This window comes from Apodemus sylvaticus, chromosome 14 (genome assembly GCF_947179515.1).
Source record: "Apodemus sylvaticus chromosome 14, mApoSyl1.1, whole genome shotgun sequence".
Lineage (NCBI taxonomy): Eukaryota > Metazoa > Chordata > Mammalia > Rodentia > Muridae > Apodemus > Apodemus sylvaticus.
This window is the reverse complement of record NC_067485.1, coordinates 2,681,558-2,708,634: the sequence shown is the minus strand read 5'-3', so window position 1 is coordinate 2,708,634 and position 27,077 is coordinate 2,681,558. Positions and strand designations below refer to the sequence as shown.

Below are 27,077 nucleotides of genomic sequence, written 5' to 3'. Positions count from 1 at the left end.
TAAATATTATGAGATAAATGCCATCTCCAAAGGCCTTACTAAATTATTCACACAAGAGTTAACTCGCCTGTATGAATTCTGAAATATATGAGATATTCTAAGACTTATTATGTTCTTTTTCATGTGTTTAAAGAAGACTGTAATATGCAAAGGTTTGCCACAGGGTGTACATTCACAAGGTCTCTCTGTCTCTCTTTCTCTCTCTCTTTCTGTGTGTATCTGACTCTCTCTCTCTCTCTCTCTCTCTCTCTCTCTCTCTCTCTCTCTGTCTCCTGTCTCTCCAGTATGTGCTGCACTGGGAGATAAGTGCTGGGATAGGCTTTACCACATGGTTTATATTCAGAGGGTTTCTTGCCAATACAAATATATTCATGATGATTAAGACTGCGAAAATCTGTAGATTTTACCATATTATATACATTCATAGGCATTTTCTACAGTGTGAGTACTTTCATGCTTTTGAAGATGCCTGTGACATACATAGGCTTTCCCACATTGATCACATTCATAGGGTTTCTCTCCAGTATGCATTCGTGTATGAATTCGGAGATTGCAGTGCCGTGAAAAAGCTTTCTTACATTTCTCACATTTGTAGGGTTTTTCTCCTGTATGTGTTCTTTTATGTTTTTTGAGATCACTGTTTTTTGAAAAGGCTTTATCACATTCATTACATTTGAAGGGTTTCTCTCCAGTATGTATTCTTTTATTTATTTGGAAACTATGATGTTGTGAAAAGGCTTTATCACATTGATCACATTTGTAGGGTTGCTCTCCAAGATGAATTTTTTGGTGCCTTCTCAGATGACTGAAATTTATAAAGGCTTTATCACATTGATTACATTTGTAGGGTTTCTCTCCAGTATGAATTCGTCCATGCCTTTTAAGATGACTACATTGTGAAAAGGCTTTATCACACTGATTACATTCATAGCCTTTCTCTCTAGTATGTGTTCTTTTATGTTGTAGGAGATGAATGTGCTGTTTCTTCCCAGTATGAATTGTTTCATGCCTCTTACGATGACTATGCTGTACAAATGATTTACCACATTGATTACATTCATAGGGTTTCTCTCCAGTACGAATTCTTTCGTGACTTTTAAGATGATTGTGCTGTACAAATGCTTTACCACATTGATTACATTCATAGTGTTTCTCTCCAGTATGAATTCTTTCATGCCTTTTAAGATGATTGTGCTGTACAAATGCTTTACCACATTGATTACATTCATAGTGTTTCTCTCCAGTATAAATTTTTCCATGACTGTTAAGATTATTGTGCTCTACAACTGCTTTACCACATTGATTCCCTTCATAGAATGTCTTTCCAGTTTGTGCTCTTTTACAAACTTGGAGACTTGAGTAATGTGCAAAGGCTTCAACATATTGAATAACTCCATGGGGTTTCTTTTCTGTATGAATCCTTTCATGCCTCTGAGCATGACTGTCAGCATGTAAAGCAGAGGCTTTACCACACTGAGTGTATTCAGAGGGTTTCTCTGCACTCTGACTTCTTTCATGCCTGAGAAGAAAATAGGCACATGTAAAAGCTTGATGAGCCTGTGCCACAGAGCTTAGGCTCCAGTCCGGAGGCCTCTGGCGGTGGCCCTCAGACCTCTCCGCTTCCGGATCCAGATCAGCCTGGGCAGCAACACCTCATCTCCAGGTCCTGCAAGTGGCAAGAGGGGCTTCCGGGTGGCCAGCAGAGAGAAGTCGGTGTGCTCCGGTGAATCCAGCGGGCCACAGCTGGAGCCTTCAGGTGCCTGCTTTGGAATCTGAATAGCCTGGGCCACAGCACTCGGTCTCCAGGAAGTGCGGCTGACCTGGTGTGCACCCAGAGGCAGTCTGGGAGCTCACAGCACAGCTCATTCCTGTGGCACAGAGCTTGGGCTTCAGTCCTGAGGCCTCTGGCGGTAGCCCTCAGACCTCTCCGCTTCCAGATCCAGATCAGCCTGGGCGGCAACACCACATCTCCAGATACTGCAAGAGGCAAGAGGGACTTCCGGGCGGCCAGCGGGGAGAAGTCAGTGTGCTCCAGTGAATCCAGTGGGCCCCAGCAGGAGCCTTCAGGTGTCTGCTTCAGGATCTGAACAGCCTGGGCAACAGCACCCTGTCTACAGGCAGTGCAGGAGGTAAGCTGTGCACCAGAGGCCACCTGGGAAGGGGCAGCTTGCACTGGTGAGTCCAGCATTGACAAGACCAACTATTACCAGTGAGAACTAGATGGCAAAAGGCAAACGCAGGAACGTCACTAACAGAAATCAAGGCAATATGGCAACATCTGAACCGAATTCTCCTTTACCAGCATGTCCTAGATACCCCATCACACCAGTAAAACAAGATTTGGATTTAAAATCACTGGTCATGATGCTGGTACAGGAACACATGAAGGACACACTTAAAGAAATTCAGGAGAAAATGGATCAGAAGTTAGAAGCCCTTGCAAGGGAAACACAAAAATCATTGAAAGATATCCAGGAGAATACAAAAGCCAATAATGAGGAAATGCAAAAATCACTTAAAGAAATACTGGAGAACTTTTGTCAACAGGCTGAGGTCATGAAAGAGAAAACACAAAAATCTCTCAAAGAATTACAAGAAAGCACAAATAATCAAGTGAAGGAGCTAAGCAAAACCATACAGGACCTAAAATCAAAAGTAGAAACAACTAAGAAAACTCAATGGGAGACAACTTTGGAGATAGAAAGCCTTGGGAAGAAATCAGGGGACATAGATGCAAATATCAACAACAGAATACAAGAGATAGAAGAAAGAATCTCAGATGCTGAAGATACCATAGAAACCATGGACTCAACAGTTAAAGAAAATACAAAATGCAAAAAGCTTGTAACCCAAAATATCCAGGAAATCCAGGACACAATGAGAAGACCAAACCTAAGGATTATAGGCATAGATAAGAATGAAGATTTACAACTTAAAGGGCCAGCAAATATCTTCAATAAAATTATGGAAGAAAACTTCCCTAACCTAAAGAGAGAGATGCCCATGAATATACAAGAAGTCTATAGAACTCCAAACAGACTGGACCAGAACAGAAATACTTCCCGTCACATAATAATCAAAACAACAAATGTACTAAACAAAGAAAGAATACTAAAGGCAGTAAGAGGAAAAAGGCCAAGTAACATATAAAGGAAGACCTATCAGAATCACAGCAGACTTTTCACCTGAGACTAGGAAGGCTAGAAGATCCTGGGCAGATCTCATGCAGACTCTAAGAGAACACAAATGCCAGCCAAAACTACTATATCCAGCAAAACTCTCAATCACTGTAGATGTAGAAACTAAGATATTCCATGACAAAACCAAATTTACCCAATATCTAGCCACAAACCCAGCCCTACAAAGGATAATAGAAGGAAAACACCAATACAAGGAGGGAAACTTAACCCTGGAAAAAGCAAGATAGTAACCTTTCATCAAACCCAAAAGAAGTTAACCAATCAAATTTAAAAAATAACGTCAAAAATGACAGGAAGTAACAATCACTATTCCTTAATATCTCTTAACATCAATGGACTCAATGCCCCAATAAAAAGACATAGACTAACTGACTGGATACGTAAACAGGACCCTACATTTTGCTGCTTACAGGAAACACACCTCAGGGTCAAAGACAAACACTACCTTAGAGTAAAAGGCTGGAAGACAATTTTACAAGCAAATGGTCTCGGGAAACAAGCTGGAGTAGCCATTTTAATATCAGATAAAATTGACTTTCAACCCAAAGTCATCAAAAGAGACTCTGAGGGACACTTCTTGCTGGTCAAAGGAAAAATACAAGAAGAACTCTCAATCCTGAACATCTATGCTCCAAATGCAAGGGCACCCTCTTTCATAAAAGAAACTTTATTAAAGCTCAAAGCACACATTGCACCTAACACAATAATTGTGGGTGACATCAACACTGCACTTAACTCAATGGACCGATCAGGAAAACAGAAACTGAACAGGGACACAATGAAACTAATTGAAGCTTTGGACCACTTAGATTTAACAGATATATATAGAACATTCTATCCTAAAGCAAAAGAATATACCTTTTTCTCAGCACCTCATGGTACCTTCTCCAAAATCGACCATATAATTGGTCACAAGACAGACCTCAACAAATATAAGAAAATCGAACTAATCCCATGCCTCCTATCAGATCACTATGGAGTAAAAGTGGTCTTCAATAGCAACAAAAACAACAGAAAACCCACATACACGTGGAAACTGAACAATATTCTACTCAATGATAACTTGGTCAAGGAAGAAATAAAGAAAGAAATTAAAGACTTTTTAGAACACAATGAAAATGAAGACACAACATACCCAAATCTATGGGACACAATGAAAGCAGTGCTAAGAGGAAAACTCATAGCCCTGAGTGCCTCCAAAAAGAAAATGGAGAGAGCATACATTACCGGCTTAATGACACACCTGAAAGCCCTGGAACAAAAACAAGCTATTTCACCCAGGAGGAGTAGAAGGCAGGTAATCATCAAACTCAGGGCTGAAATCAATCAAGTAGAAACAAAGAGAACCAATCAAAGAATCAACAAAACCAGGAGCTGGTTCTTTGAGAAAATCAACAAGATAGATAAACCCTTAGCCAGACTGACAAAGGGCATAGAGAAAGTATCCAAATTAACAAACTTAGAAATGAAAAGGGAGATATAAAAACGGAAACTGAGGAAATCCAAAAAATCATCAGATCCTACTACAAGAGCCTGTACTCAAAACAACTGGAGAATCTGGAGGAAATTTCCTTGACAGATACCAAATACCAAAATTAAATCAGGACCAAATAGATCATCTAAACGGTCCCATAATACCTAAAGAAATAGAAGGAGTCATAGAAAGTCTTCCAACCAAAAAAAGCACAGGACCAGATGGTTTCAGTGCAGAATTCTATCAGACCTTCAAAGAAGAGTTAACACCAATACTCTTCAAACTATTCCACAAAATAGAAACAAAAGGAACCCTACCCAATTCCTTCTATGAAGCCACAATTACGCTGATACCAAAACCACACAAAGATCCAATAAAGAGAGAGAACTTCAGACCAATTTCCCTTATGAACATCGATGCAAAAATACTCAATAAAATTCTTGCCAACTGAATCCAAGAACACATCAAAACGATCATCCACCATGATCAAGTAGGCTTTATCCCAGGAATGCAGGGTTGGTTCAATATACGGAAATCCATCAATGCAATCCACTACATAAACAAACTCAAAGAAAAAAACCACATGGTCATTTCATTGGATGCTGAAAAAGCATTTGACAAAATTCAGCATCCTTTCATGCTTAAAGTCTTGGAAAGAACAGGAATTCAAGGCCCATACCTAAACATAGTAAAAGCAATATACAGCAAACCGGTAGCCAGCATCAAACTAAATGGAGAGAAACTTGAAGCAATCCCAATAAAATCAGGGACTATACAGGGCTGCCCCCTCTCTCCTTATCTTTTCAATATTGTACTTGAGGTACTAGCTCAGGCAATTCGACAACATAAGGAGGTCAAATGGATACAAATTGGAAAGGAAGAAGTCAAACTATCATTATTTGCAGATGACATGATAGTCTACCTAAGTGACCCAAAACACTCCACTAGAGAACTCCTACAGCTGATAAACAACTTCAGCAAAGTGGCAGTTTATAAAATCAACTCAAGCAAATCAGTGGCCTTCCTATACTCAAAGGATAAGCAGGCTGTGAAAGAAATTAGGGAAATGACCCCCTTCACAATAGCCACAAACAGTATAAAGTATCTTGGGGTGACTCTTGCCAAACATGTGAAAGATCTGTATGACAAGAACTTCAAGACTCTGAAGAAGGAAATGGAAGAAGACCTCAAAAAATGGGAAAACCTCCCATGCTCATGGATCGGTAGAATCAATATAGTTAAAATGGCCATTTTGCCAAAAGCAATATACAGATTCAATGCAATACCCATCAAAATCCCAACTCAATTCTTCACAGAGTTAGAAAGAGCAATTATCAAATTCATCTGGAATAACAAAAATCCAGGATAGCTAAAACTATTCTCAGCAACAAAAGAAATTCTGGGGGAATCAGTATCCCTGACCTCAAGCAATACTATAGAGCAATAGTGTTAAAAACTGCATGGTATTGGTACAGTGACAGGCAGGAGGATCAATGGAACAGGATTGAAGATCCAGAAATGAACCCACACACCTATGGCCATTTGATCCTCGACAAAGAGGCTGAAAACATCCAATGGAAAAAAATATAGCCTTTTCAACAAATGGTGCTGGTTCAACTGGAGGTCAGCATGCAGAAGAATGCAAATTGATCCATCCTTGTCTCCTTGTACTAAGTTCAAATCCAAATGGATCAAGGACCTCCACATAAAGCCAGACACTCTGAAGCTAATAGAAAAGAAACTGGGGAAGACCCTTGAGGACATCGGTACAGGGAGAAAGTTTCTGAACAGAACACCAATGGCGTATGCTCTAAGATCAAGAATTGACAAATGGGACCTCATAAAATTACAAAGTTTCTGTAAGGCAAAGGACACCATCAAGAGGACAAATCGGCAACCAACAAATTGGGAAAAGATCTTCACCAACCCTACATCAGATAGAGGGCTAATATCCAATATATATAAAGAACTCAAGAAGTTAGACTCCAGAAAACCAAACAACCCTATTAAAAAAAAATGGGGTACAGAGTTAAACAAATAATTCTCACCTGAAGAACTTCGGATGCCGGAGAAGCATCTTAAAAAATGCTCAACTTCATTAGTCATTAGGGAAATGCAAATCAAAACAACCCTGAGATTTCACCTTACACCAGTCAGAATGGCTAAGATTAAAAATTCAGGAGACAGCAGGTGTTGGAGAGGGTGTGGAGAAAGAGGAACACTCCTCCACTGCTGGTGGGGTTGCAAATTGGTACAACCACTCTGGAAATCAGTCTGGCGGTTCCTCTAAAAACTGGGCACCTCACTTCCAGAAGATCCTGCTATACCACTCCTGGGCATATACCCAGAGGATTCCCCACCGGGTATTAAAGATACATGCTCTACTATGTTCATAGCTATTTATAATTGCCAGATGCTGGAAAGAACCCAGGTATCCCTCAACAGAAGAGTGGATGCAAAAAATGTGGTATATCTACACAATGGAGTACTATTCAGCCATTAGAAACAATGAATTCATGAAATTCTTAGGCAAATGGATGGAGCTAGAGAACATCATACTAAGTGAGGTAACCCAGACTCAAAAGGTGAATCATGGTATGCACTCACTAATAAGTGGATATTAACCTAGAAAACTGGAATACCCAAAACATAATCCACACATCAAATGAGGTACAAGAAGAAAGGAAGAGTGGCCCCCTGTTCTGGAAAGACTCAGTGAAGCAGTATTCGGCAAAACCAGAACGGGGAAGTGGGAAGGGGTGGGTGGGAGGATAGGGGGAGAGAAGGGGGCTTGCGGGACTTTCAGGGAGTTGGGGGCTAGAAAAGGGGAAATCATTTGAAATGTAAATTAAAAATTTATCGAATAAAAAAATGTAAAAAAAATTAAAAAAAAAAAAAAGAAATGTTCAACATCATTAGTCATTAGGGAAATGCAAATCAAAACAACCCTGAGATTTCACCTCACACCAGACAGAATGGCTAAGGTCAAAAACTCAGGAGACAGCAGGTGTTGGAGAGGGTGTGGAGAAAGAGGAACACTCCTCCACTGCTGGTGGGGTTGCAAATTGGTACAACCACTCTGGAAATCAGTCTGGCTGTTCCTCTGAAAACTGGGCACCTCACTTCCAGAAGATCCTGCTATACCACTCCTGGGCATATACCCAGAGGATTCCCCACCATGTAATAAGGATACATGCTCTACTATGTTCATAGCAGCCCTATTTACAATTGCCAGATACTGGAAAGAACCCAGGTATCCCTCAACAGAAGAGTGGATGCAAAAAATGTGGTATATCTACACAATGGAGTACTATTCAGCCATTAGAAACAATGAATTCATGAAAGTCTTAGGCAAATGGATGGAGCTAGAGAACATCATACTAAGTGAGGTAACCCTGACTCAAAAGGTGAATCATGGTATGCACTCACTAATAAGTGGATATTAACCTAGAAAACTGGAATACCCAAAACATAATCCACACATCAAATGAGGCACAAGAAGAAAGGAAGAGTGGCCCCCTGTTCTGGAAAGACTCAGTGAAGCAGTATTCGGCAAAACCAGAATGGGGAAGTAGGAAGGGGTGGGTGGGAGGACAGGGGGAGAGAAGGGAGCTTGCGGGACTTTCGGGGAGTGGGGGGTTAGAAAAGGGGAAATCATTTGAAATGTAAATAAAAAATATATCGAATAAAAAAGAAGCTTGATGAATACTTTCATTTGTATGACTTAACGTTACTATTTTTCTAAATATAAAGAGGAATCAGATATTAAGACTTTTATCACTTTGTTTACATTCATGCTGTTCCTCTTCCTTATAGATTGCTTTTCACCTTCAAAGATACTTGAGATGGTATGAGCATTTATTAATGGCTCAGCTTTATATAATCTTTGTCTATAAAAGGTGTTCCCCATATTTCAAGAAAAGTGGAAGAACTCCGAGTTTTAACACACTAACTGTATTCCAACTTTTCCTATACTGTTGGTCATTCTATATTTGCAAAATGAACCAAGAGAAATAGAAGCATTTCCACATTTCTATTACTCAAGAGAATATTCTATAGAATGAGGTTGCTGATGTATTGCCAAAGAGGTTGAAAATCCAATGACATGAAGCATGTATCACATTCAAAAAGTCTACCTTATTGTAACCCAATACATATCTTCTAACTGTTCTGGGAGACAGAGCAGGGTACACTACTTCATTTAATATCCATTATGTATACGTGGCTTGAATCCATTATGACATATTATATATCTATGAATGTATGACTACCAAATGATAAACTTTAATATTGCATTCACACAGTTTAACATTTTGTTCTTCAGACATGTGATAGAGGAATTAAGGTTACTGTACAACATCCTCTTACCTTCCACAGGTTGCCCACCTCACTAAACTTAGAAATGCCACTACAAATATATGAGTAAAAATAGCTTTTCTATGGACTATTTACTTCTCCTTAGAAGCCTTTGGATGTATATTATCATTTCATGTATATAGCTTTTATATAACAAGCAGAATCCAATGGCCAGTTGTACAGTATAGCTCTAATAGGGCTATGTTTCAAATGGTGATATACACTGAGGCATTGTTTCCATGCCCTCTTTCCTGAAGGAATGCCTTGCAAAAACCAATCAGATACAGGACACTGAGGACCATGGTTTTGTTGGAATGTAACAATTATCAATACACTTAAAGCTGTGCTAATTTATACTTTTCCTTTTCCTTAAAACTTTCAACACACATTAAGTTTCTTCACAGGCATATTTGTATAAGCTGGCATGTAAAAATTACCTTCCATATCTTCTAGATTTTTGCCAATGTTCTTCACTATTTTGTTCTTCCAAATTAAAGCCTACTATAGAGTAACAAAAAATGTATGTATGGAAGTTATGAAAAATGTAAGTTGCTGTCTTCAATGAACCTTAGAGTTACACATGATTTATTAACCAAATTCTTCATCCATGTCAATTGAAATTACAGAACTGCATCAAAATTTAAAAAAAAAAAACTGTTTTCTCGATTTTAGAATGGGAAAGGGAATTTATAGTCTTACCTATAACATTGAGGTTCCTGTAGGTCTCCATCATGACATCTTTATAGAGCTTCTTCTGGGAAGGATCCAACAGAGCCCACTCGTCCTGAGTGAAGTTCACATGCACATCCTCATAAGTCACTGCATTCTAGAGTATCCCATACGTGTGAACAAAAGAAAGTACAATAGAGACAACATTGGACATGTATTTTTTCATAGGTAATATGTTCATATAATTCTGGGGCCTATTCCACTTATTTCTTGACACCGAAGTTCTACTGCAACTTCCTAGTCATATTAGAAGGAATCTTAATAATGAGGATCACCCCTGTCATTTCTCAGCCATTTGAATAGAATGTAGCCTTTCTAGAGAAATGTCAATTATAGATATAAAGAGGGGACAAGCTCTACAAGATCAATTGTGCTTACAACACATTAAAGAAATGTTATGAACAATTACTAACAAAGAAAATCAGTAAGCAAGCTGTGTCTATTGGCAGCTGCAGTCAGGAAACAGAGGCGGAACTATTACATCGAGTCAGATAACAATGTATTGTATGGTATGAGTTCTAGGACAGCCAGAGGTACAGAATAAGTCCATGTGTTCCCTGCAAGAATTTATCAATCAAAACAGAAATATAGAAAGAATTAATAGGTTTTTGCTCAAATTCTTTTTGTTTTTGTTTTTGTTTTTTTTCTCTGTGTAGCCCTGGCTGTCCTGGAACTCACTCTGTAGGCCAGGCTGTCCTTGAACTCAGAAATCCACCTGCCTCTGCCTCCCAGGTGCTGGGATTAAAGGCATGTGCCTCCACTGCCTGGCTTTTACTTATATTCTTAAGAAAAACATACATACAATCCAGTTCTGTATTAATCTTCCAGAATTCTGAGGTGGACTGGTTCAAGCTATAACATTAATAAGATATTACCAAAAGGGAATATATGTTTAAACAGTTACAATTGGACAAAAGAAAACATTAGCAATGTTATTAGATATAAACCACAAAGGGAGAGATAGCTCAGCAGTGGAGTATAGGTTATTGTTCTGCAGCTCTGACTAGGAATCTGCCTAAAAATTCTGAAGGTCCTTGTCTCTAATTGGTTTTTGTTCAATCAATAAAGTACCCAGCAGCCAATGGATGGGTGGAAGAGGCGGGACTTCCAGGTTCCCAAAGGGGAGGAAAAAGCTCATGGAGCAGGAAAGGGAGACCTACCGTGCTTTGGAGGGAGTAGAAGTCAGGATGTCTCAGGCCATCTTCTGACTACTACATCTTCTGAGGACTGGGCACATGAGGTATATATTCATGCATACAGGCAAAAGACACATACTCTTTCTAACATAGAGTCACAACAAACACAACACAGAGTAAGAAGGTAAGCACCAGCAATCCAGTAACTGAGAAGGCTCAGCAGTATTAACATCATGAGCAGTGCCATTCTGGGAAATAGAATGATAACGTCTGTGAAATTTCAAAATTCAAGAGGTGTGTGAAGCTTAGCACAAAAGCATATGCTGGACATATAAAGACACATACACTACAGGCATATCTGGCAAAATAAAAAAAAGCCAGGCATTTGGCCTACATTTGATCCCAGCACATGAAGCCAGCATCAATTTGATATCTACATTCAAGGCCGGATTGGCATACAGGCCTACATTGAGGACAGTCAGTGCCACAAAGAGAAACATTGTCTTCAAATCAAAAACAAAAAAATTAAAAATATTAAAACATTAGGTAAGCAAAATAGCTTAGCACTGAAAAGCTAACCATGGCTTCTACTGCATCTTAAGCAATTTAAGGACAGAGTCTATTGTGGGGAAGGCATGACAGGAAGAAAGGAAGCTGAAAGATGACTTTCAAGCAAAGCAGAATAGATAGAAAGAAAAGGAAATGGACTAAGTCTACAGACACTCAAATCCCATCTCAATATGGAATTCCATTTAGTAGGGCTTCTTTTACAAAAGTCCCCATATTCTCACCAAGGAAGTACACCAAGAAGAAATAAGTGTTGAAAGACAATACGTTATCTGGATTCTCTTTGATTCACCCAATTGTTCTCTGACCTTGGTCACTATAGGCTCATGGTCATTCCATGATGAAAATAATTCATGATGTTAGATTCAGATAATCTAATATCAAGGACCCTTAAAGTCTGCCACAGCACATACACTGTTCAAATGTCCAAAGACTCCTTTGACCCTCAAGGCAGGCTTTGGACTGTCACATCTTAAGTCTGAAAACAAGTTATATCTTTATAAGATACAGTGGCACAGAATATCCCTTCCCATTCCAACAAACAGGTATGGGTACACTGGGTAGATGGGGCAAGTCAAGAACCCAGCAGGACAAAGAGCAAACCCTGTGGCTCTGTCTCAGACACATATAGCTTCAATTTTAAGGGGCAGCTTGTCATACATCTCTTGGTTTGGTTACTTCCATTCTGTGTGTTCAGCTCTCCATGGCAGATACCTCATGTATTGGGTATCTCAACGTCCTGTGGTATGAAAATGCAACTGAGGCTTCATCCTCATGGCTTCAAGCAATGAACTTGCCTAGTCTATTCATTGGAGATCTGCCACCACCAAACACAGAGGCTAGAACAGTCCTGATTAGAGACCAAAAACCAAGCATCCATGACCTTAAACTTTGCATCATTCTTGTTTCCAGAACCCACACATCATGGGTGATTCTGTCAAGTTTTGCTTCTGAATTGGGATGGACCCCACCACAGGAGGACCACAGCAGGTTTTGAATGAAATTGCTAAATAGGACTAGGACCCCTCCCTACTCTTTCTAATCATTGCAGGGTTAGCAGGAGAGCATAACTCTTATTATATCTTCAAGTTTCATGTCTGTAGCATGCAGCTTCTCTCGTGGCCATCTGAAACTACCTGGGGCTAAACAACCAACAAAATTTGTTTTCATTTCCACCCCACTTGCTGAGTTATTTCATGGTTGTTCAGAATGAGTCACTAGTAATAACAGTCCTAAAGATTTATTATTCCATCTAGCCCCTTATTTTTTAATTAAAATTAACCCCTTATTTTTTAATTCTGCCATACTCAATATCCCACAGCATGAGCAGACTGACAAGGATTTCGGGCCAAAATATCACACAAATGATGTGTAGCTTAATTTTCATGCAGTCTGTTTTCCTCTAAAATCCTGTGATATTGATTTCCTTTGTATACATTACTCTTAACAGGCCAATATGCCAGGTTCTACAAGAACAATCAATTAATATGAATATATATTTCAAAGCCTCTGCCATCTAAAGATCCTATATTTTCAACATACTTGCAGATGGCAACATTCCTAGGCTCTGTACAACTGCCAAATCTTTTTGCTTACCTTTTTTCTTGTTGTTCTAACATGCTTCTTAGAATTGTTGTAATTAAATCCTCAAACCAAAAGTGTCTTGTCCTGCGCTTTTCGTCTCGCCAGAAAGAACGCACACAGGACACTAGGATCCTTCTGCAGCCAAGCCTTTATTTAATGCTTTTCGTGGAGGAAGAACCCACGCCCAACATGGACGCCGTTTATATACCCCTTGGCATGGCGTGTACACACCTGATTGGCTGTTTACTCATGACCTCATTCAAGTGCCCCAGGACGGGCAGAGATTTGGCGCGAAAATACTCTTGCACTTGTGCAGATAGCTTGTTCACTAAGAAAGCGGAGCTGGCACAGTGGAAGCCGGCGCCATCTTGTAATGGCGAATACAGCCGCGGCTTTCCACACCTCCCCCTTTTAGTTTTATTAAAAAATGCAAGCCACTCTGTAATGGATGAAGGTAGAGGTCGAATCCCTAGTAAGGTGAGTAAGAGCACCATGTACAGAACAAGACCCTTAGGTTCCTTCTCCCAGGGTCGTCCTGACCTGCACTCGTGCCGTTTTTCCTAGGGGAGGGACACTTGGACACACAACCCTTATGCAATTCGACTTGTCTTCTAAGAGTGTCCAAAAGTCTGAACAACCCTTATGCGGTGCTTAGCCCGACAATCCATCAGAGTGAAAGACTTACTCACTCATCCCTGTGCAATGAGTCTAACTTCTAGGGGTGCAAGAGCCGAGCAGTCCAGTGCTTGTAAGATTATTTTAACATGGATAACCAGATCTCTGGGGAGGCGCCTTGATTAATAGCCGCAAGTGCTTGAACAATCACAACCTTGTCACGTCTTTGTTGAGATCTGAGTTTGCAGACCAGCCAAAGCGTGAACACGCATCCACAGCTTAAGGCTGCGCCAAATAGACTCACCCCACCCACTCCTTAAAGTAAGAAAAAGCTGAAGTGGTCCAGGAAGAGAGTCCCTCTGTCAGCGACAGGTCCACTCGAGCCGAATTGACAGCCAACACTGCTGCCTGCAAGGATTCGAGAGTTTCATCGAAGCCTTCAGACCAATTTCAAGCGCCAGGAGTAGTTTCTGTGGGATCCGTCCAGGTGTCATCTTCAGGTGTCAGAATTCTCCGCGTCAGCCGCTCCGGCAGCCAGAATGGGTTATCTTCCCCCTGTGGGAAAACACAAACAGCTCCCCTGGATCTTATTAAAATAGGATTCGGGCCTTTCCATTGACCAGACAATACATCTTTCCATTTGACCATTTCTTTTGGTCTGTCAGGTTCTGAACAGTGTCGGTCAGCGGCAGTATGGCCCTGGTCATCAAGATTTAAAAAATTAAGAGTAAAGAGTACCGGGGGTAGAGCCTCCTCGATTTTCCCCTTTTGTTTAATTATGTAAGATTTGAGAGTGTGGTGGGCGCACTCTACAATACCTTGCCCTTGGGGATTATATGGGAGGCCAGTTAAATGAGTTACATCCATTTGACTGCAGAACTGCCAAAATTTTTGAGAAGTATATGCTGGTCCATTGTCTGTCTTGAGGAGTCTGGGTTTGCCCCAAGCACTCCACGCCTCAAGGCAATGTTGAATTACATGTGAGGCCTTTTCTCCTGTTAAAGGTGTAGCACACATAATGCCAGAGCATGTATCAATAGAAACATGTAAATACTGAAGTCTTCCAAAAGAAAGGATGTAACATCCATCTGCCATACTTGTGGCAGTCGAATTCCCCGTGGGTTAATTCCCACGCGAGGCACAGGCAAAAACTGACAACAATTTTGACATTGGGTAACTATTTCTCTAGCTTCTTTTCTAGTCAGAGCAAATCGACAGCGTAAGGTTTCAGCTGTTACATGAAAGCGCTTATGAAATTCTTTTGCAGCTTCTATCTGGGAAGACAGTGCAACAGCCACGATCTTGGTGGCTTTATCTGCCAAATCATTTCCCAGCGACATAGGACCAGGGAGGCCCGAGTGTGCTCTGATATGAGTAATATAAACAGGGAGTTTTCTATTCAATAAGACAGCTTGTATTTGTTGAAAAATGTTAGCAACTCTGCTGGAGGGTTTTATTACCCCAGCTGTCTCAAGAAGGTTAACTGCATTAACCACATAGGAAGAATCAGACACAATATTAAGCGGTCCTGGGAAGGTCTCAAGAACCTCTAGTACCACTAAACATTCCACAACTTGAGGTGAGGTTTCATTATATTGTTTAGATACTACCTCACCATTAACTACATAAGCACCTACACCAGTTTTTGATCCATCAGTATATACCACGATTCCATCTGGGAGTGAATTTCTGGCTGTCACTCGTGGAAATACTACAGCCTGACTCAGGGCAAACTGCAAAATTGGATGCTTTGGATAATGATTGTCAATCTGTCCAGCAAAGGAGGTAACTAAAATTTCCCAATCATTGGATGTAGCTGCCAAAGTTTGAACTTGTGCTGCAGTATACGGCACAATCAAAGTATTAGGATCTTGTCCAAAATGAGTAACTGCGGCTTTTATCCCACGAAGCGCAAGTTGTGCAACTGCATCAGGGTACCAATCTATTATTTTATCAGGAGAAGCATTGGGGTGAACCCACAATAACAGCCCATTTTGCCATAAGACGGCTGTCGGTAGTCGTATAGTTTTAAAAACACATAAATCAAAAGGCTTAGTTTCATCAATGCGCTGCAATTGGGCATCTTGTAGGGCATTTTCCACAACTTGCAAAACCTGGCTTGCAGCTGGTGTTAATGCTCTCAGAGAGGAGATATGAGGATCTCCTTCCAGAATATCAAATAAAGGTTTTAACTCAACAGAAGAGATCCTTAAAAATGGCCTCAGCCAATTTATGTCCCCCAGTAACTTTTGAAAATCATTTAATGTACGCAGGTGATCTCTGCGAATCTCCAATTTCTGAGGAACTATTTTGTCAGGATAAATTACAGACCCCAAAAAGGATCCCATTTTTGCAATCTGCACCTTTTCTGTAGTTACATGCAATCCCCATTGCTCTAAAGCTTTCAATAAAATGGGAAACGCTTCCTGTAGAACATCCAAATCTTTATTACATATTAAAATATCATCCATATAAATACCAAGAAGCAGAGAAGGAAAGCGTTTCCTTATAGGTTCAAGAGCTAACTGTACATATAATTGGCACATGGTGGGGCTATTGGCCATACCCTGAGGTAGAACTTTCCATTGAAATCTCTTATCTGGCTCAAAATGATTAATAGCTGGTATAGTAAATGCAAACCTTTGTCTATCTTGTGGGCACAAGGGAATGGAAAAGAAACAGTCCTTAATAGCTATGATTATTATCTCCCATTGCTTAGGTAAGGCAGAAAGCAAGGGTAGGCCTCGCTGGATCGAGCCAAATAGACGCATCTGTGCATTAATGGCTCTCAGATCATGGAGAAGTCTCCACTTCCCTGACTTTTTCTTGATTACAAAAATAGGAGTGTTCCATGGTGAGGTAGAAGGTTCTAAATGACCGAGCTGCAATTGTTCATCAACCAACTTAATAGCAGCTTCCAATTTTCAGAGGATAGAGGCCATTGAGGAACCCATACAGCTTCCTCTGTGAGCCAGGGTATGGGCATAGCGCCCTCAATGGCCCCTAGGAAAAACCCAGGCCCTGTCTTCCGACATTTCCTTCTTGGGGAAGTGGGTCTAGTCTTCCCTGTTCTTCTTTTCCTAATCCTTTCCCCTCTCTGTAACCCATCTTTCTCATGATACCCACTGCTTGTTGCGAATATTCATTCGTTAAGGTTAGTCCCAGACCTAGCAATACGTCCCTCCCCCATAAGTTGACAGGAAGAGGGAGAACAAAGGGAATGAATTCTCCAGACTGTCCCTCTAGGGAGTGCCGCCTTAAGAGGCGTGAGCTGACGGTAGGGCTTGCCTCATAGCCCAACCCCCGGAGGGGGTGGGACGATTCTATCAGTGGCCAGGACTTAGGCCACCAACGAGAAGAGATAATGCTTTTGTCTGCTCAGGTATCTAGAATGCCTTTAAAGGGCTTTCCTTCTATCTGAAGCTCCAGTACAGGCCGCATGTCGAGATTGACTACCAAGTAGGCTAAATCACTGCCAGAGGAGCCAAACCTCCGGGTCCCTCGAGGGGGGCCGGAGGAGGGGTACTGGTCATGCAGACTAGGTAAAACCACTAACTGGGCAATCCTGTCACCTGATGAGATAGAGAAAACGCCCTGAGGACTGGAGCAGAGAACCTGAAGTTCCCCCTAGTAATCCTGATCCACAACTCCAGGGTGAACGACAAGTCCTTTCATAGTGAGGGAAGAGCGGCCCAGAATTAATCCTACGGTTCCTTTTGGCAAAGGCCCTCTAAAATCCGTAGGTATGGGCCGAATTCCCATCTGGGGCATTAGCATGAATCGGGCTGTGGGCCGGAGGTCCAGTCCATCCGATCCCTGAGTTGCTCTATGGGGTTGCGTATCCCCCACTGGTTTGTTGCAGTCCCATATGTTTTGGGGCCCTGAGACTTGGGGCCCTGGCGCCCGTTTTTTGGACCATCGCCTTCTTCCCCAGCCAAGGCAGGAGCAGGCTGCAGGGACCGTCCCCTGATGTCTCTCACCGAGCGGCACTCATTGGTCCAGTGATAGCCCTTTCCACATCTGGTGCAAATTCCAGGCACCCTCTTCTTACCAGGGGCCTGGCAGTCCCTTTTTAAATGCCCAGTTCTGACACAGTTAAAACATGTCTTCTGCTTTCCTACCCTCGAGCCCTTTTGGCTCTGAAGAATAGCAGCAAGACCAGCATTAGTGAGAGGATCCCCGAGTTCTCTACAAACTTTCACCCAGTCCTGAAGACCCTTACTCTTCCTAGGGGCTATAGCTGCTTTGCATTCTTGAGTAGCCTGTTCATAAATCAGCTGCTCTATCAGGGGCATGGCTTGCTCAGGATCTCCAAAAATCCTCCCTGCAGCCTCTGTCATTCTAGCCACAAAATCTGAAAACGGCTCCTGTGGGCCCTGAACAATTTTTGTTAGATGTCCTCCTGGGTCTCCTCTCTTTGAGAGACTTTACCATGCCCTAATGGCGGCAGTAGATATCTGTCCATAAGCGCCCCAGGCAGAATTGGTTTGGTTATTAGCATAGGGTCCTTGTCCTGTTAGGAGCTCAAAGGTCCACTGTCTCTGATCCTCTCCAGCCGCAGAGTTAGCCTTATCCTGGGTCTGCAGAAGGTCGTACCAAAGGGCTTTCCATTCCATATATAGACCCATATTAGGCAAAGCAGTCTTGGCCACAGTCTGCCAATCTCCGGGAGTCATGGCTTGATCAGCCATCTGCTCCACCAATGAGATAGTAAAATTGGCAGTAACCCCATAATTACTGACTGACTCTGCAAGTTCTTTGATCTCACGGAATACTACCGGGGCAAAGATTCGAGCCCCTGCTTCCCCTTCAAAAACTGGAAATGCCTGTTTCAGCTTTCTCTGCTCCTTCTGGGAGAGGAACAAATCTGACCCATACGCCTCTGCATAGGGCGGAGGTGCAGTGGGGCCTTGAGGCCGCGAGGTTATGGGGCCTTTGTTCTTGCCCCTTCCTGTCTTAATATGCTATGCGTCGTCTGAATGTTATCTCTCCTTCTCCTATTGAGCTACCTCATCTTCCAATTCCTCCTCTTCGGAGGGACTAAGCTCATCTGTGTCAGGATCATCTGAGTTGCCTAGGTTTAGGGCCTCCAGCTCTCTAAACGGATACAGACTTTCCCGCCTGCCTTTCTTTGTTTCTGCTTCACTTCTCTCTCCCAGGGCATGCTTTCCCTTCCCTATCACTTCCGCAGATCTAGAGTCCTTGGAAGGGCCTTTCTTCTTAGGTGCACCTTTTTTGCTTCTGACCACTCTGGTCCTTTTACTCCGTTCTATTTCTGACATGCGATCCTGAATCTCTTCCAAAACTTCCTGCCCCGCCCTTATGGACGAGCGGCATTTCTCATCCTCGAGGCATGACTTCACAAGCTTCCACAGAGGCATCGTCCCCGCTTTTAGTTTCCAGGTTTGTTCTTTAAGCAGGTCTCTCTGTCTAGCTTCTCCCATGAAGCAAGTGTTAGCGACCCGGAAGATGCGAACCAGGGTGATACTCGATCCACCTCTCTAACAAAACAATTTAAAGTTTCTGCTGAGACCCTTAGATGGCGCTGTCTCAAAAGACACCACAGCGCTGTGACTACCAAATGTGAACCCCCATGCTGTTCCTTTGTCTACAGCAGAGGCTTATCTACCTCCGCCTGACCGTGCCGAGCAAACACTGATTTAACACCACCACCGGTGGAAGCAATATGAAACCAAAAGAAAGAGAACAAGTGCCACGAAAACAATCAGGAAGGCTTCAAACTCCCCCACTAATTGAGGAGAAAGGTGAGAGAGATCCAGGCCAAACATGCTTCTTAGAACCTTACGTTACATTCACTGAAGTTCTGGATTCCTTACCCTGTAACCAGCGGGTCCCCTTCGGTGCCAGCGATGGTGAGGTGTTTCTCGGGTTTCGGCACCAGATGTCCCGCGCTTTTCGTCTCGCCAGCAAGAACGCACGCAGGACACTAGGATCCTTCTGCAGCCAAGCCTTTATTTAATGCTTTTCGTGGAGGAAGACCCCGCGCCCAACATGGACGCCGTTTATATACCCCTTGGCGTGGCGTGTACACACCTGATTGGCTGTTTACTCATGACCTCATTCAAGTGCCCCAGGATGGAAGCCAGCGCCATCTTGTAATGGCGAATACAGCCGCGGCTTTCCACAGTGTCTCAAGTCACAAACACATTTATTTGGCTGGTTCTGCCAGACCACATTTCACTATTTGGGAAGCTTATGATAGAAACACAGGGTCGAAATTAAAGCAAAAACCATGGGCAAACATTGTTTTCTGACTTGCTCTCTTGCTTGGTCACTCTCTCATGCTCAGCTCACTGGCTCAAACAGCCCAGGCCCACTTCCTTAGGGATTCATCCACACTCAGTGGAAGAGCCTTCCCATTTCAATTGTTATTCAACATAAACTCTCAAAACTTAGCAAACACCTCTTCTGATATTGAAGGCCCCCTATTGATGCTCCCTCAGATGATTGCTGGCCCTGAAATACTGACAATTTAAGCAAATTAAGACAAAGACATGATAATATATGAGAAAGTATTAAGAACCAAACCAAATCAGTCACTAAAATTGTAAAAGCTCAAACATTGATGATTGCAGAAACCGAAAAACACAAGTTGTACAAGACATGAGAAGAGGGAACCTTTTCATGTCAAGAAGAGAAAACTAAAACTGTTTTTCCATAGGAAATTCCCAAACCAAAAAAACTCAAGGAAATTAAAATGTAGTAAATTATCAGAAGAAAAATAAGGTGAAGGTTTATCATTTCCTAGAGAAACAATATAATTAGATAATTAATGAATCATATATCATAGATAGCAGCACTGGAAAAAGGAAACACAAAAACAGACATGTGAACATAACATGGTCATTTAAATAAGAACTGCAAGATTGTGAGCAGAATAAAAATTAAACAATCACTGGCCAGCATACATCCTGTTCATTCTGGTTGTCTTCTTTGAAAATAATATGAGATGGAGTGGGAGTGGAGGCTCTTTCAACACATTGAAGAGATTAATCATTGTAATACTTCAACTTTGAAAGAAATAAAGTTGATTAATAAAACATCTAATTATTTTATATTAAGAAAAAAAGTATATCAGGCTGGAGAGATGGCTTAGCAGTTAAGAGCACTGACTGATCTTCCAAAGATCCTGAGTTCAAATCCCAACACCCACATGGTGGCTCACAACCATCCATAATGAGATCTGATGCCCTCGTCTGGTGTGTCTGAAGACAGCTACAGTGTACTTACACATAATAAATAAATAAATCTTGAAAAGGAAAAGAAAAAAGTTTATCTATTAGGATCACTTATAAACCATGTTGTTTCCTATGACTGATGATTAGATGTGTGTACAACATTTACAAAATAGAAAGTATAAAAAAAACAATATAACAGGTTTTTAAAAAACTGACAGTGTGATTTATTTAAAATATTTAAAAATTGACCATATGTATGATTTCTAATATACACATAAACTTTTTTGCTTTGCTTTAATTGCATTACAAGATATAAGCACCTTTGAAAACATGTCTGATCCTATTTTCATGTGTATGCTTTTATGTATGAGATAGAATATTTTCCATGTTTATGGGAGAGACACAGCAGAGAAGAAGGTGTCAGATCCTCTGGATCTGGAGTAGTAGGTAGTTAACATTGTGTTGGTATCTGAACCCAGGTCATCCCAAACAGACCACTTCCTGAGTGATCTGCCCAGCTTACAGAGAACTTTTCATTCAATAAAGGAAAAGAGTTTCACAAATTAACTACAAAAACATAAATAAATAAAGAGGTGAATAAATTACTCCTGGGAACCTGAGGTTCAGTATTTAGATGTTAGTTTTGGGACCAGGTTAGAAGAATGTGTCCCATCCCCAGAAACTGAGACCCAATAATGATGGTTAGCCCTACTGCTGCATTTTCCACTGTCCTTGTCCATACCTGTGTGTGGAGAGAAAAAGCCAAGAATAAAAGGCCCAAATATATTCAAGTCTTTATCAAAAGCATGAAGAAAGTCAGCCAGGAGAAATTAGAATTTCAACAATGTTAACTATGATTGTATTTATTTAGAAATAAAATAGATTTCACAACTCCAAGAAAAGTAACTTTAAGTAACCCCTAAGTAGTTTTATTTCTAACTACTCTACCTACTTCTGATCTTTCCTCCAGACAGAGAGGCCTCATTCTATAGTGCTCTCTGTGAAAATTGAAGTGATCAGAAAGGTGAGCTATAGCCTTATAACCTTCATGGGCCATTGTGGTCTCAGTCAAACCCAACACTTCTGATGCCCACTCATAAAACAAATCTGAAGAATAATTTAATATCCATTTCCTGTCACATGACTTATGGCACAAGATGTAGAATTTGCCCTTTCCACCACACAATACCTTGCATACATAAAACATCTCTGTATCACAGAAACTCTCTTTGTACTACAGAACTGAATTTGCCTGAATCATGCCATCAGGACTGGTGGTAAGGGAAAGTTAAAAGGATTCTAATCTAGTAAGTCTGAAAGGAGATCAGCATCTCCACATTGCCGTTCTACCAGTTTTTAAACAATTTGTAAAATTTATCAGATAAAATTGGATTATGGAATTTATCAGAACTTCTAGAAAATATACCTTAAGTTTCCCCATGTGTTTGAAATACACATCAAAAGCCTGTATGTGCACACTGGACAGTGATATCATCAATGCCACAGTTTCTAACACCAGAACTGCAGAGCCTCTCCTCCTCAAGAAATCCACACTCAGGGAGGAAAGAAAGTCAAAGTTACTGGCCAGATGAATACATGTACCAATGCAACAGCTCACAGTCAATGCTGGTTGCACAAAATTAGACTCTGAGAGCTCCACCAATGTGCTGTTCCTGGTCTGGCGTGAGTGGTCCTCACCCTCACCATAGTAGGACTGTGGCCTCCCTTAGAGAATCCTGGGTCTCTGGAGAATCCTGGAAGGATCTGCAGGTTGTCTCCCACTGGTGCTTCTGACTGCTAGGCCTGCCCATGTCCCTCATTACCTTGACCACTCCAACTAGGCCTCAGGACTGTAGCAGCTCCCCTACCAGAGGATTTGTGATCAAATAACTCAGACAGAACAGGTCTTCCCAGATTCATCTTTCCCCCTTAAGGTCCAATAGAGCCCTAATCTGGTAAATTTGTATTTTTGTATAATCCTCCAGTTTTGTAGAGCACCTGTTTATCGTCCAGATAACAATGTCCATTGTGTGCACATTTCATTACACACTGAATGTCCAGTACAGCCATGTCTGGAAAGTCCTGTCCCTCAACTTCAGTCAAATTTACTCAGTGACAAAAATTAAAGCAAAAGGTCTGACAAACTTGAAAGGAAGGGGTAAAGGGAGGTGAATGAAAAAAAAGCAAAAAAAAAGAACATGATCTCCTAAGCATGAAGTAGTAGAAAGTTTATTATAGATAAAAAGGAGAGCACAGCCAGAAGCAAGGACATCTGAGGCCAGAGTAGACATGTCCCTGTGTCTTTGGAGGAGAGGGAGGAGAGGGAAGAACCACACTAAGAGGACAGAAGGATAAATGTGAGATGAAAAGGTCAGATAATCACATGCTCAAATTGCATGAAGAGGGGCAGCTGGGAGAAGGGTACCACACCCAAGGGATGCTGGGTTGTTAAATGGGCACGTCAAGCAGTTAGTTGTCCCAGGGTTGGAGACTCAACAGTAAGAAAGAAGGAGAAGGTTGAAATGCTTTAAGTATTAATGCAGAAATTACCTTAAACTGTCAAAACAGGCATTTTGGTCAAATAGTCTCCAGGTCTAAACATGTGCACTAGGGTATTGCAAATATTACTCATCCTTTTTTCTCAGTCTGTGCATTTTCAAACAGGAAAAATAACATTCCTCTTAAGCACAGTCAACACTGTTTGAATGTTATTCTGAATTGTTTGAATTAAAGTAACTACAGTCATTTGTTATCTAAATATATTCTCAGTTCCATACTCAGATTGTATGAACCATGAAAAACTGAGCAGTTTTGACATTTATTGTTCATCTAAAAGTGTTCCATGACCACTCAAGGCCAATGCTAACTCCTGTCACACAGAAAAGCCCTCACATTCCTTCCTCCCCCTCCCTTCTGTTGTGATTACTCCAGCCTCAAAGGTTATCGGTGAAGTCAATTCTTACACAGGTTCTCACTTACTTGTAATTACTCTAAAAAGGACAGAAACCTTAGAAAACACTCATGCTCTGGTCTTTTTTCCCACTGAGCAGCCAGGGCTTGTACTGTAAGGTTTGGCAGGACTATTTTACATGAACTGTGTGACAGAGGCAAGATCATGTATTCAAAGTAATTCTCAATTACATAGGACAAGGCAAGCCTGAGCTATAGAAGAGATTGCTAGGAACTGAGACCAATCATCAAAGGAATTGGGGAAAAAGAAAGGAAATTCTTAATCAACAGGAAACATTGGAGAACTGAAACAAATAAGCAGTAATTCTTTAAAAAATGAAATTTAAAAAGCAATGCCAACAATGGACCTTTGGGGAAGATATATATGAAATTACAAAACGCATAGGTACATTGACATTAAAAAAGGCAAAGGGAATGGCACTGTAATGATAAATTTTGACCTTGACCTTATGTGGAGTGTTAGGGCCAGAGTCCTGTAACCTGACACACACAGCTGTAGTCAATGGCCTGTGTCACAAATATCTGAGCTAACTTAAGTATGTCAATGAGTACTACACATACCTACATAGAACCATGTCCTAACTGGAAATTCAAAATTCATTGGATCAACTGAATCTCTCCATACTGTACACCCACAATCTTTTGTGTTTTCATTCAAATATATGAATTAACACATGGTAGGAAACTACAAAGTCACTCACCCTGCATCAATCCCATCCTTCTTCACAATGGTGAGAACTGTAGCTGGCTGCCTTTAACATGAGTGAGTCTGTGATCCAGCTATTGCCTACCCTGTTTCACTCTGCACTGTACACAGGACACTGCTCCTCCTACTCTGGTGTGAGGGAAGAAGCCATGCCCCACATGCAAATCCTTTCCCTGTTACTGCAATGGACAGTTCATTACATGACTCGAATGAGTAATTTTAAAACTCTCTTGTGGTACTAACCCATACTTTAAGAATTTAGAAACTTATATACATAAAGTAAATAAAAATTATTTTATTTTTTCCCTTCCCTTGTGCCTCTTATTCTGGCCCTACTCCATCCAGCCCAAAAGCTTACTTATTTATTTATTTACTTATTTATTTACTTACTTATTTATTTACTTATTTTTTATTTTATGTAAGTACATTGTAGCTGTCTTCAGACACCCCATAAGAGAGCATCAGATCTCATTACAGATGGTTGTGAGACACCACGTAGTTGCTTGGATTTGGACTCAGGACCTCCAGAAGAGCAGTGAATGCTCTCAACCCCTGAGCCATCTCTCCAGCCCATAAAAAATAATTTTCATAAAAAAATTAATTAAAAAAGAGAGAACAGCAGCTTGTGTAGTAGCTACAGGTGAAAATGGAAAAATATGGGGAACTTCCATGAAGTCAGTAGAAACTAACATACAATGGGACAAAGGAAGAATCTAATCAAACAATGCTCCCCAAGAAGAACACAAGTAATCTCATCAACATTACTGCCCATGCTCAGAATGGTTTATGACTGATATCATCAGCCCTATGTGGTAGGAACTACTGGATTCTCAGAATAAGAGAAAACCACATGGCTTATATTCAGAGGGTTTCTTGCCAATACAAATATGTTCATTATGATTAAGCCTATGAATATTTACAGATCTTACCATATTAAATACATGCTTAGAATTTCTCTACAGTATGAATGCTTTAATGCTTTTGAAGATGCCTGTGACATACATAGGCTTTCACACACATATCACATTCATAGGGTTTCTATACAGTATGTAGTCTTTTATGTAACTGGAGACCATAGTGTCATGAATGGGCTTTACCACATTGATCACACTTGTAGGGTTTCTCTCCAGTATATATTCTATTATGTACTTGGAGATTACTCTGTTGGAAAAAGGTTTTATCACATTGATTACATTTGAAGGTTTCTCTCCTGTATGTGTTCTTTTATGTCTTTGGAGATTAGAGTGTCGTGAAAAGGCATTACCACACTGATCACACTTGTAGGGTTTCTCTCCAATATGAATTCTTCTATGCGACTGGAGGCTACCATGTTGTGAAAAGCCTTTATCACATTCATTACATTTGAAGGATTTCTCTCCAGTATGTATTCTTTCATGTATCTGGGGCACAATATGTTGGGAAAAGACTTTGTCACATTGATTACATTCATAGAGTTTTTCTCCTGTATGTGTTCTTTTGTGCTTTCGGAAACCACTGTTTTGTGAAAAGGCTTTATCACATTGATCACACTTGTAGGGTTTCTCTCTAGTATGAATTCTTTCATGCATTATAAGATAACTATGGTGTGAAAAGGCTTTACCACATTGTTCACAATCATAGCATTTCTTTTCAGTATGTGTTCCTTTATGTTGTAGGAGATTACTGTGACTTGAAAAGGCTTTATTACATCGATTATGTTCATAAGGGTTCTCTCCAGTATGAACTATTTCATACCTTTTAACATGACTGTGATTTGCAAAAGCTTTACCACATTGATTCCATTCATAGACTTTCTTTCCAGTTTGTGCTCTTTTACGAATTTGGAGACTATGTTGAGCAAAGGCTTCAACATATTGAATAACTCCATAGGGTTTCTTTTCTGTATGAATCCTTTCATGCCTCTGAGCATGACTGTCAGCATGTAAAGCAAAGGCTTTACCACACTGAGTGTATTCAGAGGGTTTCTCTGCACTCTGACTTCTTATATGCCTAAGAAGAAAATTGGCACATGCAAAAGCTTTACCACACTGATGAATAATACTTCCATCTGTATAATTTAATGTACCTAGTTGTCTAAATATAAAGAGGAAGCAGATCTTAAGATTTTTATCATTTTGTTTACATTCATGCTGTTTCCCTTCATTATGGGTTGTTTTTCCCCTTCCAAGATACCTGAGATGGTATGAGCATTCATTAGATGGCTCACTTTGATATAGTCATTTTCTATAAAAGGGTTTCCCATATTTGAAGAAAATGGAAGAACTCAGACCTTTAACCACAGTAACTTTATTCCAATTTTTCCTCTACTGTGGGTCATAACATATTTGCAAAGTGAACCAGGAGAAAGAGAAGCATTTCCACATTCCTAGTACTCAAGAGAATTTTCTACAGAATGAGGTTGAGGGTGTATTGCCAATGAAGTTGGGAAATCAATGATATGAACCTTGTATTTAAAAAGTCTACCCTAACTGCAACCCAATACATGTCTTCCAATTGCTCTGGGAGACAGAGAGGGGTACACTACTTCATTCAATATCCCTT

The 27,077-nt window shown here is 40.8% G+C and overlaps 1 protein-coding gene and 2 pseudogenes across 1 annotated transcript; all 3 read right to left on the bottom strand.

Annotated features, from left to right (window-relative positions):
• Positions 1 to 648: 648 nt before the first annotated feature.
• On the bottom strand, positions 649 to 11,395 carry LOC127665195 (zinc finger protein 120-like; the record flags this gene model as incomplete). Its single annotated transcript, XM_052157626.1, has 5 exons — positions 11,333 to 11,395; positions 9,730 to 9,856; positions 9,468 to 9,528; positions 1,033 to 1,519; positions 649 to 984 (listed from the first exon to the last, which is right to left on the bottom strand). Coding segments are annotated over exons 1-5 (1,074 nt in total), but the record flags the coding sequence as incomplete, so codon positions are not given.
• Positions 11,396 to 14,263: 2,868 nt separating this feature from the next.
• Positions 14,264 to 19,042, bottom strand: LOC127665194 (igE-binding protein-like; annotated as a pseudogene).
• A 6,574-nt stretch (positions 19,043 to 25,616) lies between these two features.
• The window catches only part of LOC127665193 (zinc finger protein 226-like), a 44,042-nt pseudogene continuing 42,581 nt past the window's right edge, over positions 25,617 to 27,077 (bottom strand).